The sequence below is a fragment of the Petaurus breviceps genome, unplaced genomic scaffold, assembly GCF_028583685.1.
Source record: "Petaurus breviceps papuanus isolate PSGF00001 unplaced genomic scaffold, PetGlider_PUasm1.0 185, whole genome shotgun sequence".
In the NCBI taxonomy this organism is placed as follows: domain Eukaryota; kingdom Metazoa; phylum Chordata; class Mammalia; order Diprotodontia; family Petauridae; genus Petaurus; species Petaurus breviceps.
In genome coordinates, this window is record NW_027185797.1 from 1286168 (window position 1) to 1303947 (window position 17780).

At 39.6% G+C, this 17780-nt stretch overlaps 1 protein-coding gene across 3 annotated transcripts in view; it reads left to right on the plus strand.

The window, feature by feature from the left end:
* Nucleotides 1-4701: 4701 nt before the first annotated feature.
* Nucleotides 4702-17780, plus strand: part of ULK4 (unc-51 like kinase 4) — a 651081-nt gene continuing 638002 nt past the window's right edge. The window contains exons 1-3 of one of the 3 annotated variants that reach the window (XM_069088326.1): nt 4702-5567; nt 11029-11208; nt 16478-16577. In XM_069088326.1, the coding sequence (XP_068944427.1) occupies nt 11071-11208; nt 16478-16577 (238 nt within the window). In that variant the 5' untranslated portion in view covers nt 4702-5567; nt 11029-11070. Of the gene's footprint in view, nt 5568-10240; nt 10350-11028; nt 11209-16477; nt 16578-17780 lie in introns of those variants that run through there. The other 2 variants (XM_069088324.1, XM_069088325.1) reach the window with 2 other exon arrangements.

The following is a 17780-nucleotide window of genomic DNA, read 5'->3' on the forward strand; positions in this document are numbered from 1 at the left end:
AAAGGCTTAAAAAGTGAGGAACTGAACCTGAATGGGCAGAGTTCATCTCTGTTAGGTCTGAAACCTCCAGAATTATAAATAGTTCTGAATTCTATTCTGGAAATATTCTATTCTGCATAACTATTATATCATTTGTATTCAACAACATCTAGAGATCTTAGAGCGGTCTTCCCAAGCACCTTTTCCACTGAGTAGACAAAATGTTTAGTAACTTTCTCCCTCAGATAGCCCTCTCAATTTCCTGTTCTTACTCAGGTTATCCATTTTGAGAAATAGGGATGATAATATCCATAGAATCTACCTCAGGGGTAGGACTAAATGAAATAATGTATAGAAAACACTTAACATAATTCAAAGCAATAAGCAAATATCAATTATCCATTATTGAGGGTAGGGTGTCTTATCTAAACCTTTTATCTTTCCACTATCTGCCCATATTAGACACTGACCATTGCTATTCAATAAGAATTATGGCCCAGGCTAGTTCATTTTGGGGTGGGTATAACTTAAATGCCACATTGACCAGATGATTTGGGAATGGAATAGGTCTTGATCAAGTTAGGGAGACTATTCCATAGTTTCTGTGTTCTTTTTTTTCTGTCACTATGTACCAGTCTCAAAAGATACCTTTACTGAAATGCTTCCTGAATGTTTCACTGTAAATGAGATGGAAACATTTTGTATAAGTGAAGCAGGACTAAGTGACTACAAATGATGTTGATCATGACAACTAGACAAGAAATCGGGGGATGCTGCTCCTTGTAACCTGACAAAGGCTGTTTGCATTCATTTGTACTTAGTATGGTAGGTCTCAAATATTTTGGACTCTAGAACCCTTCACACTCTTAAAAATTAATAAGGACCCACTCCCCACAGAGCATTTATGTATTATAGCTATCACTATTTACCCTATTAGAAACTGAAACATCATGTTATTATCATGAAAATAGTTTTGGTCTTGTAGATTCCCTGAACAGGTTTTGTGGACTGCCAGACTACACTTTGAGAACCACTGCCTTGGTGAACTATGAAATAAGGGATAATAATGCATATCCACTCCTCTACTTAATGGGTGGGAAGAATACCAAATTCATTGGTGTATTTAAAACAGCACGGGCCAGAAAAGCCTGAGCTTGAGCAGATTTATAAGACAGTCCAGCTGGACTGTTTAGAAGGAAGAGAGGGAAAGAAGAAGGTTGGGGCAGTAGGAAAAGGGAAGAAAAGAGACAAACAAGACAAAGTAGGACTGTCAGTCAGTCAATAACAGGTGTTTAGTATCTACTATGTGCTAAGCACTGGGCATACAAAGACAGGCAAAAGATACCTCCTGCCCTCAAGGAGCTTATAATATAATGGGACAGACAAGCAGCAAATAAATATGTGCAAACAAGCTATGTAGAGGATAAGGGGAAATCATTAAGAGAGGGAAGGGACTAGACTTAAGAGGGATGGGGAAGGCTCCCTGTAGAAGACGAGATTTTAGCTGAGACATGAAGGGAGCCAGGGAAGGCAAAAGGTGAACATGAAGCTGGAGAACATTCCAGGCCCTGGGGGACAGTGTAGGCAACAAAACCTTATTCCTTAGCTTTTAAATCTGGAAAATGGATTTTAGGTGTCAAAGTTTCCTTCCAGTTCTGAGTCGAAATGCCTATTTCATAGGGTTGAGCTCACACTGCTACAGAAATGTGAGTCATTACAAAGTTGCTTACATGTGAAATTTCATTTAGCCCTCAAAACCACCTTGAGGTGGGTGTTATTTGTTATTCCCATTTTACAGATGAAGAAACTGAGGCAAACGTTAAGTGATTTGCCCATGGCCACATAGCTGGTGTCTGAGGTAGAACTATGATTATATCATTAGGTGCAGAAAAAAGCTTTTGATAAAGTACATTTCTATTAAAAACACTTGAAAGTATAGGTGTGAGTGGATTTTTCTTTAAATTGACAAAAAGCATTTAGCTAAAACCATCAGCAAGCATTATTTTTAATGGGGATAAGGTAGAAGCCTTCCTAGTAAGATTAAATATAAAATAAGTATGCCCACTGTCACCAGTATTATTCAATATTGTATTGGAAATCCTAGCAATAGTAATAAGAGAAGAAAAAGAAATAGAAGGAATCAGGATAGGAAAGGAGGTAAAAAAAAAACTACCTTTCTTTCTTTTTTGCTTTTTAGAGGGCAACTGGGGTTAAGCAACTTGCCCAAGGTCACACGGGTAGTTTTCGTGTTAAGTGTCTGAGGCCAGATTTGAACTCAGGTACTCCTGACTCCAGGGCTGGTGCTCTACTCTCTGCACCATCTAGCCACCTCAAAAATGATCTCTTTTTATAGACAATATGATATACTTGGAAAGTCCCAAAGACTCAGCTAAAAAGTTAGTTGAAACAGTTAATAATTTTAGCAGAGTAGCAAGATACAAAGTAAATCCACATAAATCATCAGCATTTCTATATATTACAAAAAAAATCCTGAAAAAAGAGATAGTAAGAAATGTCCCATTTAAAATAACTCTAAATGGTATAAAATACCTGCGAGTGTACCTGTCAAAACAAACCCAGCAGCTATATGAACAAAATTATAAAAACTTTTTATACAAATAAAGTCAAATTTAAATAAATTTGAGAAATTTGTTCATGGGTGGTATAATAAAAATGACAATTTTACCTAAACTAATTTATATATGCAATGCCATCCCAATTAAATTACAAAAAATTATTTTACTGAGTTAGAAAAAATAATAACAAAATTCATTTGGGAGAACAAAAGGTAAAGAACATCAAAGGAGCTAATGAAAAAATGTAAAGGAAGGAGGTATAGCAGTACAAGATCCTAAACTATGTTATATGGCAGTAATTAACAAAACTATCTGGTACTGGATGAGAAATAGTAAGGTAGATTTGTGGATCAAAGTAGACATACAATTTACAGCAGCAAATGACCATAGTAACCTTGTGTTTAACAACTGTAAAGACTTAAGTTTTGGGGATAAGAATTCATTATTTGGTAAAAATTGTTGGGAAAGATGGAAAGCAGTCTGGCAGAAATTGATCTTATACCATTTACCAAGATAAGGCCAAAATGGATACATGACCTAGATATAAAGAGAGATATTGCAAGAAAATTTGAAGATGAAACATAATGTCCATACAACTTAGGGACAGGCAGACAATTTATGAATAAACAAGAGAGAGAGCAGAGTGAAGTGTAAAATGGATAATTTTTATTATATTAAATTAAGAAGGTTTTGTACAAATAAAACACATATAGATCACAAGGAAGTAGAAAATTAGGGAAAATGTTTTATAGACAGTTTCTCAGATAAAGGTTTCATATCTCAAATTTGTAAAATCTGCAAGATTGTAAAATCTACAAGAATATACATCATTCCCTAACTGATAAATAGTCAAAGGATGTGAACAGGAAGTTTTCTGATGAAGAAATAAAAAAAACTTATAGTCATATAAAAATGCTCTAAATCATTACTGATTAAATACAAATTAAAACAACCTTGAGTTATCATTTTTACACCTATTAGGTTGGCTAAAATGGTTAGAAGGGAAAACAAGAAATGTTGAAGGAAATGTGCAAAAATTGGGACACTAATTCATGTTGGTGGAATTGTAAACTGATCTAACCATTTTGGAGAGCAATCTGGAATTATGCCCAGAGTTATTAAACTGCCTATACCCTTTGACTCAGCAATACCACTACTAGGCCTGTTTCCAAAGATGACTAAGGAAAAAGGAAAAGATTGTCTGTATGTTCTAAAATATTAATAGCAGCTCTCTTCCTGGTGGAAAAGAATGGAAAAATGTTGGGAATGCCCATCAATTGGGGAATGGCTGAACAACTTGTGCATGATGGAATACTACTGAGTTCTAAGAATAAATGAGGTCCATGATCTTAGAAAAACATGGATAGACTTGTAGGAAATAATGAAGAGCAAAATGAGCAGAACCAAGAGAATATTGTATACAGTAGCAGCAATATTATATTAAGAACAACTTTGAGCAACTAAGGCATTTGGACTATTATAAATACCCAAATCAACTACAAAGGGCCTGTGAAGGAAGATGCTTTCTGCATCCAGGGAAAGAACTAATGAATAGAAGTATGTAAAGAATGATTTTAAATACACACACATATATTTATGTCCAATAGTAGCCATGGGGTGGGGGTGGGGGGGAGGAAAGGAAGAAAAAAAGGAAAAAAAGGAAAGCTACATGACAAATTTACCATATATTTAAAAGGAACAGGGAGTTGTACACAATAAATTTGCAGTTTCATGTGCAACCATTTTTTTCTTCCTATTCTACTATTTTATGGAAATACTTGTTTTATTTCTTAAGTTCAGAATAAATAAAATTAAAAAAAAGGAATTTTTCTGTTGCTTTACTCTAAGGTACTTCTTTCAAAGTTCTTTCCGAGGCTTCCTTCTCTCCACACTAGTTTATCAATAATTTATGAATAGTTTGTTGACAATTAATGAAGGCCTGTAATCCCGATCCCCCGGGGCAGATTTAATTGAAGGGAGGGGCTTGCTGATAAGAGTACTTATCTGACTGGGTGCCATAGATCCTATCCTCTTGGCCCCTCGAACCCACCCCAGGCTTTCTTCTCCAAAATATTAACTTCTCTATGTAAATATTGATTTCTCCTTAGTAGATTGTAAACTCCTGGAGATTCCTTCTTTGCACCCTGAGCACATAGCACAAAACCTGGGTTCTGCTGGGTGAAAACTTGTGATATCTCAGCACTTTGTCTGTGTTGATGTTTGTAATACTTTGTACAGAAGCCCTGGGACCTTACTGGAAGCCCAGAAAGAGGATTTTCTGGTTGTATAAATGCTTACTAAATGCCTGGCTATAAGGACCTACACTGGGCCCAGACTAGTCTTCATCATCCATTCTGGTGAGAGACAGTGACATATATAGGCACCTTTCTTGCCTGGGGGCGTGTTATAGGGTGGGAGCTTTAAGGGACTTTAGAGGTCATCTGGTCCAAACCCCTAATTCTGCAGAGGCCAAGGGAGGTTAAGTTACCAGCCCGAGGTCACTCAGGTAGTGACCAATTTGAACTCAGAGTCAGAAAAGGCCTCCACTGCGAGCAAACAGCGTTAGTTACAGGGGCGTTTTTTCCAACCCCCAGCTAGGATTCTCACCAGGAAGAAGCTGAACGTTTCATAGCTTTCCCGGTTGCCAGGAGCGACGGCGAGACACCGCCTTCCAGCCCCAGCCAATGAGAAACGAGACTGCTGAACCAATGAGAGCTTCGCCCTGCTTCCGGCGTTCAGCGTGCTGCCTAGGCGACGGGCCGGACGATTCCAAACGGGGGGGGGGGGCAGAGAGACCCTGAGTTCATAAGCTTAAAAAAAAAGAACCGCGGAATCTCCCCGTTTCTCCCCCCGCTCCTTTGTGAGGGTGGATCAGACTGAAGATCGCTGGGGGTCGCGGAAAGCCGAAGCGTCACGAATTTCCAGGATCCCGGGGCTTCCACGTCCCGGTCGCCGCTCTCAGGGGGCCGGCGGTTCTCCTGACGAAGCCAGCGGGGGAGACGGCGGGCTCGGGTTCGTTTCCGTCCCTCTGAGGAGCGTTGGGGTCGGGCTGGGGGGCCGTGCGAGGCGGGAGGCGGAAGCCGGCCGTTTCCGCCGCTGGCTCCCGAGCGCCTCCGCCAACCGTCGTGGCGCAGCGTGCGCGCCTGCGCACTCCCCGCGCCGCCTTTCTTTCCCCTGTAGGACCGCATCCCTCGCGCTGCTGTCCTGCTTCGTCTGCGCCCTCCTCCCGCCTCCCTCTGTCCGTCTCGTCCCCCCACCCCTCCCCTACGTACCCGCCCTTGGCCGTTGTCCGGCGCACTTCTTTGGAAGCACGTTTCCTAGAACGTCTGCTCCTTCCCGGCGCGTCCTTCGGGTACCTCCGGACCCGGCCCTGGGCAGCTGATTCCTAGCCAGGCCTTCAGTCACGGGTTCAGCCCCCTGCCTTTATTAACGCGGAGACCCAGAAGTGTTCCCTGGCCTGCACAAGGTGCACAGGCAGGGACCGAGAGAGCAAGACTGAATTCCAAGTTCAGGGTCCTTAATGATGACCCCGCCCCCACTCCACTGCATAAGCCAACTTGTTTTACATTTGGGGAAACTGAGGCCCGGAGTGAGGCAATGACAAAATCTTACAGTTCAAAGCTGGACTAGTCCAGTCTCTTCATTTTTCTTCTGCATTTGAAGCCCAGACTAATAGGGGACTTGCCCAAGGTCACATAAGCAGTAAATAAAAGGGTAGTGACTTGAACCCTGGTTCTCCAATTTTAGTCTTCTTCGCTTTATGCTCCGCCAGCCTGCCACATTTCTGTAGGGATTAAAAGGTTTGCAGAGTTATATTCTATCAACACCGAGACATAGTTTAAGTATCATCATTACCATTTTAGAGATGATGAAACTGAAGCTTGGAGTCATTCAGGGCTTGCCTAAAGTCACACAACTTTAAAGAAAACCTGTAGTTGAAGGAACATAGAATTTGTAGTCAGGAGATCTGAGTTCTGTTTCTAACATTTTTATTTAATGATTGGTTGACTTTGTGCAAGCCTCTGGGACTCCTTCCTCAGAGGTAAAAGGAGATAGATAATCTGTAAATTCCAGGCTCTCTCTAAATCCTAAAATGATGATTGTTTGCTATTGATTGGGGATTTGTATTGGCCAAAATACAGGATGTAGCAGCTTGTCTGGTAAATGCTTTATATAGCTGTTTTGGATTTCCTATTTATTTACTTAAGGAATTTTTAGAATTTTTCAGATGATATTTTTGCTTAGGCATTTTGAAAGTTGTTTTTTTTTTTTTTAAATTCACAGGCTATAAATGCTTTTGGAACCTTTTTGAACCAGTAGAGCTGGTAAAAAAAATAGTGTTCTGTCCTTTCTTTAATCCTGCCTACTTTTAGTGATCTTGGTTTTATTGTCAAACTGATTCGTTTTCTAGTTGGAATTTTGATATTTGAACTAGATTTTTATATTTGTTTCATTATTACTGTTTTCATTAATGCTTCACAATTGGCCAATTTCTTTTTAATACTTTTCCTAGATGATACTTTTCATGCCATTTTTCTTTGAAAATCACCATTGGTAATTTGTTGCAGCATACTTAAACCTGCCATGAGTTGGTCCATTTACATTTGGGATATCCATCATGTTGATTTCTTTGACCTGTGAGGTATTTGCAGTATTAATCACTTGGAGTATGTTGATGTTAAAAAAAAAAAAAGAAGATACTTTGTTTAAGGGGCAGCTTGCAATCATTGAAAGCTGCACAGAGAAATTGCAGTTTCTCAGGAAATAAAAGTAAGTTTCAACTTAATTCAGTCATTTATTAAGCACCTACCAAATGTCCAGCAAAAGGAAACAGTCCCTGCCCTTAAGGATTTACATTCTATAGAGGGAAGAGTACATATATATATGTTCAAAATAAATACAGGGTAACTTTTTGGGAGGGGCACTAGTAGCTGGAAGGGCTTTCTCACTTCTCTTCAGTCTTTCTCTATTGATTGCTTCCCTACTCCCTATCTGTCAAACTATCTGGTACCTTCACTTCCTTTCTGTGAACTCTTTTCTTTTTAAAAATTTTTTGTTCATGTGTTTTATTTTTTCCAATTACATGTAAAAATAATTTTTAACATTTTTTTTTAAATTTAATTCTCTCCCTCCCTCAGTACTCTCCCTACTCCCGGAGTAGGCAAGCAATTTGATATAGATTGGGGTGGCTAGGTGGCACAGTGAGTAAAGCGCAGGCCCTGGAGTCAAGAGGGCCTGAGTTTGGTTCTGGCCTCAGACACTTAACACCCACCCACCCACACACACACACACAAACTAGCTGTGTAACCTTGGGCAAGTTACTTAACCCCAATTGCCCTCCAAAAAAAGGCAAAAAAAAAATTGATATAGATTATACATGTTCCGTCGTGCAAAACATATTTCCATATTAGCCATGTTGCAAAAGAAGACACAGACAAAAAAACCACAAAACCCCAGGAATAATAAATTTAAAAAGTATGCTTCAATCTGCATTCACACTCCATCATTTCTTTCTCTGGAGGTACATAGCATTTTTTCATCATAAGTCCTTCAGAACTGTCTTGCATCATTGTATTGCTGAGAATAACTAAGTCATTCACAATTTTTTTTGGAGGGGGGTTAAGTGACTTGCCCAAGGTCATATAGCTGGTAAATGTGTCAAGTGTCTGAGGCTGGATTTGAACTCAGGTCCTCTTGATTTCAGGGCCAGTGCTCTGTTCAGTCATTCATATTTGATCATTGTACAATATTGTTATAACTGTGTATATTCTGGTTCTGCTCACTTCACTGCGTAACAGTTCACATAAGTCTTTTCAAGTTTTTCTAAGAACATCCTTCTCACCATTTCTTATAGCACAGTAGTACTCCACAATCATACACCATAACTTGTTCAGCCATTCCCTAACTGATGGGCATTCCCCTCAATTTCTAATTATTTGCCACCACGAAAACAGCTGCTATAAATATTTTTGTACAGCTAAGCCCTTTCCCTTTTCTTTGATCTCCTGGGGATACAAACCTAGTACTATTATTGCTGGGTCAAAGGCTGTGCACAGTTTTAGAGCCCTTTGGACATAGTTCCAGATTGCTCCCCACAATGGTCGCATGAGCCATGAGCTTTCTTTCTAGCTCTTCTCAGTCTGGCTGCTGACTTCCTCATTCAGCTGAACCTTCTCTCTCCAAAGTTCCCAGTAATCTCCTGATTGCCAAATCTAGTGGCCTTTGCTCAGTCCTCACACTTGGTGACCTCTCTGCAGCCGGGGACACTCAGTCACCCTCTTTTCCTGGTACTCTCTTCTCTCTAGATTTTTGTTACATTGTTTTCTTCAGGTTCTTCTGCTTGTCTGACTGAGCCATCTCAGTCTCTTTTGTTGGATTGTCATCTAGGTCATACTTGCTAAACATGGGTGTCCCTCAGGCTTTGTCTGGGGTCCTCTTCTCTTATCCCTCTGTAGTACTATCTCTCTTGGTGATATGATCAGCTCCCATGAATTCAGTTATATCTATGCATATGCTTCTTTGCTTTGTTTATCCAGCCCTAACCTCTTTTTTGACTTCTAGTCTCACTTTTCCATTGCCTATTGGGTATCTTGAACTAGATGTCCCTTAGACATCTTAAACCCAACATCTCCAAAATTGGACTTATTTTTTCCCCCAAATCTTTCCCTGTTCCCAACTTCCTTATAACTGTTGCAGGCACCACCATGTTCCTAGCTACCCAGGCTTAAAATCTAGGTGTCATCCTCAGCTGCTCCCTCTCTGTCAACCTCCCTCCCTCTCCAGTCTGTTGCCGAATGCTTTCAAATCTACCTTTGTAACAGCTCTGCAGAACTCTGTCCTCTGACACTGCCACCTCCTGGTGTGGGCCCTCATCGCTTCATACCTGGATTATTGCAATAGCTGCTGGAGTGGGGGTCTGCCTGCCACAAGTCTGTGCCCCACCCCTCCTCCCGGTCCATCTTCTGCCCAGCCACCGGAGTGACCTTCCTAAAACACAGATTTCCCCCCCCGGCCCCCCCCCCCCTCCTTAGTCAGCTAGTGTCTCCCTGTCATCTCCGGGATGAAATCTAAAACTCTCTGTTGGACTCTTAAAGCCTTTCACCACCTGCCCCCTTCCTACCTTTCTGGGGTTGTTGCACTTTACTCTCTTCCTCCTACCATGCAGTCCTGTGACAATGGCTTCCTTGTTCTTTCTCACGTAAGACATTCCCCCCAACTTGCTCTTTTTCATCAGTTGTCCTTCATGCCTCAGAAACTTACGTTTTGGGGCAGAATGGAATAGAATAGCATTTAGGAAGTGCTTACTGTATGCTAGACACTTGCTAAACACTTGTTAAGCTTAAAAATAGAAAAGGGAGACAGCTTCTGCTCTCAGTAACCTCAGAGTCAAGATTAATCAAGGGGAAAAACATCCATAGAAGAGAAGGAAAGGCCTCTAGTGATTCTTAAGGTGGCAGCAGATCAAAGGGCAAGGCCCAGGTATCTTTTCTGTGCCCTGGAAAGGTCAGGTTTGATTGTCTGAGGGGACACGGCTCAGATTGGGGTAGTTTAAGAAGGGACACTGATTGAAATCTCTCCAGATAAGCAGGCGGGGATGGATTTTGATCTGCCTCACAAACATCTCCCCAGACTATCCCCTGTCCCCACCTCCTTGTAACTGTTAGTCAAGCATTCTGCAAACATCTGTTAAGCATCTACCGCATGTCATGGTCTGTGCTAGGCTCTGGGAATGTGAATCAGTTAGTTTTGCAGTCTCTTCTTGAAAAAGCTTATACTCCAGAGGAGAAGATCAAGGTAGTATAAACTTTAGGAGCTTGAAACTGAACTAAGACTTTTGGGACACCTGTATAAGGCTACACAGAATATACCCAGAGAATACATGTTCAGTAAATACAGACTGATTTGGGAGAGAGGGAAGTGACGATTGGGAGATTCGAAGGGACTTTGTTGAGCTGGGTTCTGAAAGTAGAAAGCGATGCCTGATTCCACACTCACAAATATTTGTAATGTTCATGTTTATTAGCATGTATGTAATGTATATGTATATACATGTATATAATCTGGGGTTTGTACAGTTGGTGGTGGTACAGGCTCAGAACATTTTTAGGTATTTTTTTAATATAATTTTTTTAGGTTGATAAGCATGTGATCCAAAAAGTCTGGAGAGCAGTGGCCTAAAGGACATTGGTTATGTGTGATGACTGAAACTAAAGACTGTTACATAGACACTTTAAGACTCGATGAATTGCATTCAGAAAGACTAATGTTGGTTTATCAATGAACTTTATAACACATTCTGTTCTAGACTCACATTGTGCTTTAAAAAAAAGAGAAACCTTAGTGTATTAACATATGGAGGTGTTTTTTTAAAATAAAGAATAAATATGTTCATAAGGTTTCTTTTGTATATTAAATGTGGTTGTGATTTTTATGAATTTGGAAAATTAAATATGGTTTCTTTTTCATTTTTTAGTCAACAGAAATGAAAGTGAGGAGGATATAGCTCACCTTTAAGATGGAGAACTTTATTCTTTATGAAGAGATCGGAAGAGGAAGCAAGACTGTTGTTTATAAAGGGCGAAGGAAAGGAACGATAAATTTTGTAGCCATTCTTTGTACTGATAAATGCAAAAGACCTGAAATAACTAACTGGGTAAGTAAAGTATCTTTCTCTGCCTTCCTGGAAATGTGCAGCTATAAATTATGAGGCAAAGATATAATAAATCATTTCTAATTAAATTGATGTTATTGAGTTTAATCAGCCTGTACTTCATAGGGACAAGGATGTAAATTTTGTTGAGGGGCACTTGGCTTTAGAAAAAAATCCAGTGAGAATCGCTAAATTAGGTAATTAATGGTAAATTGTTTTTTTTTAAAAGAGAGAAATATTTATCTGCTTCATTACTTTTAAAATTAGATCATAGACCATTACTCACATGCATCAGTGATCTCATTGACATGGGGAATCCTTCCAACAGAATGCTTCATTTTATTAAATAGGCATAACTGCCAATGCAAGTATACTTCATTTTCATATTGTAGTCAATTAAGTGTGATAGGAACATGAAGGGAGATGTTCACGGCTAGGAAACGAAAGGAAGATGGATACATTCAGGGGAGGAAGAATAGAGAATGTGACAAGAATACCAAAGGATTAGGGACAGCCAGAGTGAGTCCTCTACCCATCCCATATCACCTCTGTTTTATTTCAGCGTTTTATTCAGAAACCTACAGAAAGCATCTGTTTAGAGCAAGGCGGCACATGTTAGACACTGTGTCCTCCCCTGGGCTTACTGAAATTGGCAGATTTCTAGTTTCTCAAAACTGTGTTTTGGACAGATTCTGCCCATTTAAAGCAGCCCTGATCCTTACAGAATTTTAGAACTGGAAAAGAGCTCAGCAATCTTGTAGCATAACCTGGGCCTGTCCAGAAGTCTCTTTTCCTACATCCTGGACAAAGTCATTCTGCTTCTGCTTCATAGCTCTCCAGCGAAGATCTTGAGGAGGCAGGAGCCTCTGCCTCTTGGGGTGACCTCCTTTTTTTTTAATAGTTCCAATTTGGGGGACATTTTCCCTTATGTTGAGCCTAAATCTCTGCAACTTGTGTTTCCTTGCTCCTAGTTCTATCCTCTGGGTCCACACAGAACAAATCTCATCCTTTTTCCTTCACATATTTGAAGACTTGTGTGCCTCCTAAGCCTTCTCTCCCCCATGATGAACAAATGAGCTCCTTTTGCTGATCTTTGAATAGCATGGTTCCCAGTCGCCTCACCGTCCTCTTCACCCTTCTCTGAGCATGCTTGTCGGAAAGTCATAGGGTACCCGGCACTCAACACCACTCCATATGGAGCCTGACCAGGATAGAGTCCTATGTGTCTAGTTTCTTTTCTGAGGCCACCACTCCTCCTTGTACAAGTCATGTGCAATGGTCTTGAGACAGTCTAAATTAGAGCTGTCACACTCCCCAGTGACCTGAACCAGATTAAAATGTAATTGAGAAATGATTACAAAATAAGTAATATACAGCATAGATTCTGTTAATTTGTGGTTTTCTAATTTTTTTTTTTAAGCAATTGGAGTTAAGTAACTTGCTCAAGGTTACACGGCCAGTTATTTCTGGGTGTGGTGCTAAGCATCTGAGCCCGAATTTGATCCCAGGTCATCCTGACTCTGGGGCTGATGCTCTTACTCCCTGTATCACCTGGCCGCCCCTAAGCAGTTGGGGTTAAGTAACTTGCTCAAGGTTACATGGCCAGGTGTTTCTGGGTGGGTGCTAAGTGTCTGAGCCTGGATTCGAGCCCAGATTCGAGCCCAGATTATCCCGACTCTGGGGCTGGTGCTCTTACTCTCTGTGCTACCTGGCCGCCCCTTTTCTAAATTAACATGCAGCCTACAGGATCTGTTTCTGTTGGAGTTTGGCCCTGGTGTTCTAGAGGATTATAGATATTCTATCTTTTTGTGATGTTTGCAGAATCTTAGTAGTTTGAAAGTCATCTTTTTTTTCCTTGCCTGATATCTAGTTTATTCAGGTTCCTTCCTGTTCTCTGTCCTGTTATTAGATAGTTGACAAATTAACTGCTGTACTTTGTGGATCTTCTGGTTTTCTTGACTTGAACAGGTTTTTTTTTTTTAAAGGAACCTTTTTCTGATAATAACTTTGATTTTAATAATAATATTAGCTAGAATTTATATAGCACTTTAAAGTTTGCAAAACCCTTTATGAATATTATTTTATTTTATTGTTGTAACAACCCTTAGTCAGTGGACAAGAATATTTTAAGTGTCTGCTGTGTGCTGAGTACTGGGGTACAAAGAAAGGCAAAAAATAGTCCCTAATCTCAGGAATCTTACGTTTAATAGGAGAGAAAACATGTAAACACTTATGGACAGAAAGATAGAAGCAGGATAAATTGAAGCTAGTGTCAGAGGGAAGGCACTGAGTTTAAGAAGGCCTGGGAAAGTATTCTTGCAGAAGGTAGGATTTTAGTGGGGACTTGGAGGAAGTGAGGGAAGCCAAGGGGCAGAGATGAGGAGGAAGAGCATTGTAGGCATGGAGGACAACCAGTGAAAAGTCTTGGGGTTGGAAGATGGGGTGTTATGTGTGAAAAAGAACGAGGAGGCCAGTGTCCCTGGACTGCAGGGTATATGGAGACCAATAATAGGTGAGAATACTGGAAAAGTGGGAAAGGGCCAGCTGGGCTTTAAGAGCCAAATGGAAGATTTTATATTTGATCCTAGAAATGATAGAGAACCACTGGGCTTGATTGGATTGGGGGGAGGGTTGTGCTTAGGAAGATCAGTTGGACAGCTGAGTGGAGGGTAGCCTGGAGTGTGGAGAGACTGCAGGCTGAGAAACCAACCAGCTATGCTATTTCAATAGTCCATGTGTTGGGTGAGAAGGGTGGTGGCAGTGACTGTGGAGAGAAGTATATGAGAGAAGTAGAATCGATATGACTTGGAAACTGCTTGGATATGGGGGCTAGAGAGAGGAGGTAGGTCCTATTATCCCCATTATACACATGAGGAAACTTCGGCAGATGATAATTGACTCTCCTGGGTCATACAACTTGTAAACTTGTCTGAGGCTAGGTTTGAATTCAGGTCTTCTTGACTTCAGATCAGACTTTTCTAGGTAGCCAAATTTTGTATTTTTAACTTTTTACATTAAAATTGTTCTTAAAATTCTCTCCAGCCTTCTTATGAGTTGTTGACCTGTTTAATGCCAACATTAAATAGATTTCTCTTTTATGAAACTGAATAATTGAATGATGTACGTTTTCCATTCTCCCTCTTATTCTCCTTATAGTGAATTGAATTATAATGCAATCTCTATTGTATAGTAGGATAATATCACCATCTGGTGGATCTTTTTGGTATTGTCAAAGACTGTTGTTTCTTTTACATTTTTTACAATTCTAGGCATAAATTTAATTTATCAAATATTTAAATGCCTACTATGTGGAAGACATTATTTACAAAAGTTAAATAATAATTTATTTTGCATGGGTAAGCAACAGGTTTATTACTTGTCCTTTCCACGGGTAAAGTCAAGTGGCATTAGCCATCCTTTTTTCCATTTATATTTCCATTTTTTCTTGTAAATCCTTTAACTTAGAATAAAGGGTGCACACCAGATTATTTCTGGAAGCATTCATTCTTTGGTGGTATGGTCCCCATTTGTCTCATTTCTCTTTATTTGTATAGTTTCTCCTTTTCAGTCAAAATCAGATCCAGAGTAGCAATGATTTCATTTGATCCTCACTAAAAACTTGTGATGTAGCTACTAAAGGTATTATTATCTTTAAAGTGGGCAGGGGCCTTGCCTGTGGCCACATGGCTATTAAGTGTTAGACAGGGCTCGAGTCTGGGGTAGGGGTTTTAGGTCCAGTGTTCCTTCTATGACACCTTCCTGCCTCCCTTATTCTAAGCAGAGGTTCTTACCCTGCATTCTCTGGATCCCTTTGGGAGGTGGCCATGGTTAGTGAACAAGGAGGAAAGGGAAATGACATCTTTTTTTTTTTTTTTTTACTAATCACCAACTGAAATTTAGCATTCTCTTTAGTTATTTAAAACCATTATCTTTAAAAGGAGCTAATTAGCTTCACTAGACTGCTGGAAGGATCATAGCAGAAAAAAAGATTAAGAAACCCTGATCTAAAGGCAGTGGGGAGCTGCTGAGGGTTTTTAGTGGGAGTGTCAAGTAGTCTTTGTGATGAATTTGTTTTTCCTTCATAGAAGATTGTAGATCTGGAACTGGAGTCAAAAAACTGGGGCCAAAGTACTGGTTCTGACACTTAACAGAGGTTTAGATTTCTCTGAGTCTCAGCTTCCTCCTCTGTCAAGGAGGGGAGAGGGAGGGAGGGGATAGAAGGAGGGAGAGAGACAGACACACACACACACACACAGAAACAGAGACAGAGAGAATGAATGATACAGAGTTATTGTATCTGCCTGACAGAGTTATTGAGAGAAAAGCACTTTGTAAACCTGAAAATTGCCATACAAGTGAGTTGATGTGTTTGGTGGGGGGTGGAGGGAGTATTAAAGTGATGACTTTTAACTGTAGTTTTTAAAGCTATATGTTTATTTGGATCTAGCACTCAATTGGCATGTGCGAAGTTATTTAAAAGTATATCTAAAAACTAGCACATGCAACATTTAAAAATTTAATTTGAATTTAAGGTAAGAAATAGGCATTTGAAACTGAAATATAGTTTTCTTAAATTAGAGTAATTTTAAACCTTCAGCAAAATATGGGGAGCTTGGCTTTTTTTTTTCTTTTTGGTTTTGTGTGATTATGAGTAATAATACGTACATATTTTATTTTAGTGTGTTAATGAAAATGCCTTAATAATAAAATGCCTTCCCATGTATTCATTGATCATTAAAGCACTGTAGGTAGTGGGAACACGATGTAGTACAGTGACGTCAAAGTCACATAGAAATGGATCCTGGTGGGCCACATATTGACGTAGAAAACCACAAATCAACATTATCGACGGTGTATAGTATTTTTATATATTGTTAAACATTTCCCAATTATATATTTAATTTGGCTGCACTCAGGAGTTTTGTGGGCCTCCTGTGGGCCATGAGTTTGACACCTCGGGAGGAACTTGGCATCAAACCTTGGTTTGAGTCCTGGCTCTGCCTCTTCTTGGTTGTGGGACCTTGGCCAAGTCACTTAGCTTCTATAGACCTTTTCCCCACCTGTAAAAGGAGGGATTTGGATTAGAGAATCTCTAAGATTCCTTCTAGATAAACATTTATGATCCTAGGTCTGAAGCAGGTATTAAAGTAGTAATTGAATAATTTAATATTACACCAGGAGTTTAAGGGAAGAGGGTTGTCATTCTTAAATAACAAGATTTTAAAAATGATTTTTTTCAAAATACAATATCTTAACACCATATTTTTTATAGGTTCGCCTTACTCATGAAATTAAACACAAGAATATAGTCACTTTCCATGAATGGTATGAAACGAGCAATCATCTCTGGCTTGTAGTAGAGCTGTGTACAGGTAAGGAGCAGGAAGCAAGTGTTAAGGCAGACCTCTTGAGCATTTGAAAAAGCATTTGTTCTACATTTTTTTCTTTTTAAAGTTTGACTGATGCCTTTTGCCTTTTGTATTTCAGCATTTTCTCAGTTGTCCCACTCCATGTGCCAGGAACATTCCTTTTTGACTAAAATAAACATTTAAGGAAAACTGAGACCAGTAACTGGATTTGAGAGTGTATGCTGTACTCTGTACCTGTAGGCTCCTAGCACTTGGAAGAGAGTAGAGGGTCGTTGTGTGTTTTCTCTTACTTTTTATGTGTATTAGTTTATCCAGAGAGCATGAAAAGTCTAGAGAAACAAATGTATATATACTATTATTTGGGATAGGTCTTCAATTGATTAAAAGATTGGTACCCTCACAGAAGTCCTCCTTCTAAGTCTTCTCATGATATAGAGGTGACCCTCAGTTCTTGACAGCCGTGGCAGACTCCAGAATGCTGGAAAGGCTCACTCTTGGTATAGTGGTGTGGCAAACTGTGTTTACTGTGAGAAATAGCCTAGTAAGTATGGGGAGGCTCATCCCAAGTACATATTTGTAGTGAGATGGCTGGCCATGACAGTCTGTGAAACCTACAGCCATACAATGTGCCTGGCACTTCTTTGTGACCTGCTTCTGTGACACTGGTTTCAGGGTCACAGGAAAAGGGGTAAGGATTCTGAGAATCATGCAGCTTTTAGGTTAACTAGAAATAGCAACTTAATTGTTTGTAGTTTATACATGTTATTCTTGCCTAATGGCCAATGAATCAGTATGGTATTGGAGGAGCTAATTTATATCAATATTGATATTTCACCATAAATGAAAAGAGAAGATTTGAGGAAGTTAAAATAAATGGGAGTTGATTTACAGGGGAGATGATTTTCATGTCCTCCTAGGATAGACATATGAGGGAGATGGAAGAGTTGGTTTTGTTGTGTTTTATAAGCCAATAAGAAGCATCATTTAATAATGATTTAATTTAATTTAATTTAAGTCAGTGGTCATATTGCCTTTCATTGTTCATAATAAATATGAACAAAAAGACCACCATGAAGATGCCAATAGCTGATGAGTCAATATCCATTAAAGAGAATGGCAATATAGAGAAGTTCTATAAAAGAACTTTGTAAGATCTCTCCCTCCCTCAATTAATTCAGCATATACCTTAATACTAAATGATTTCAG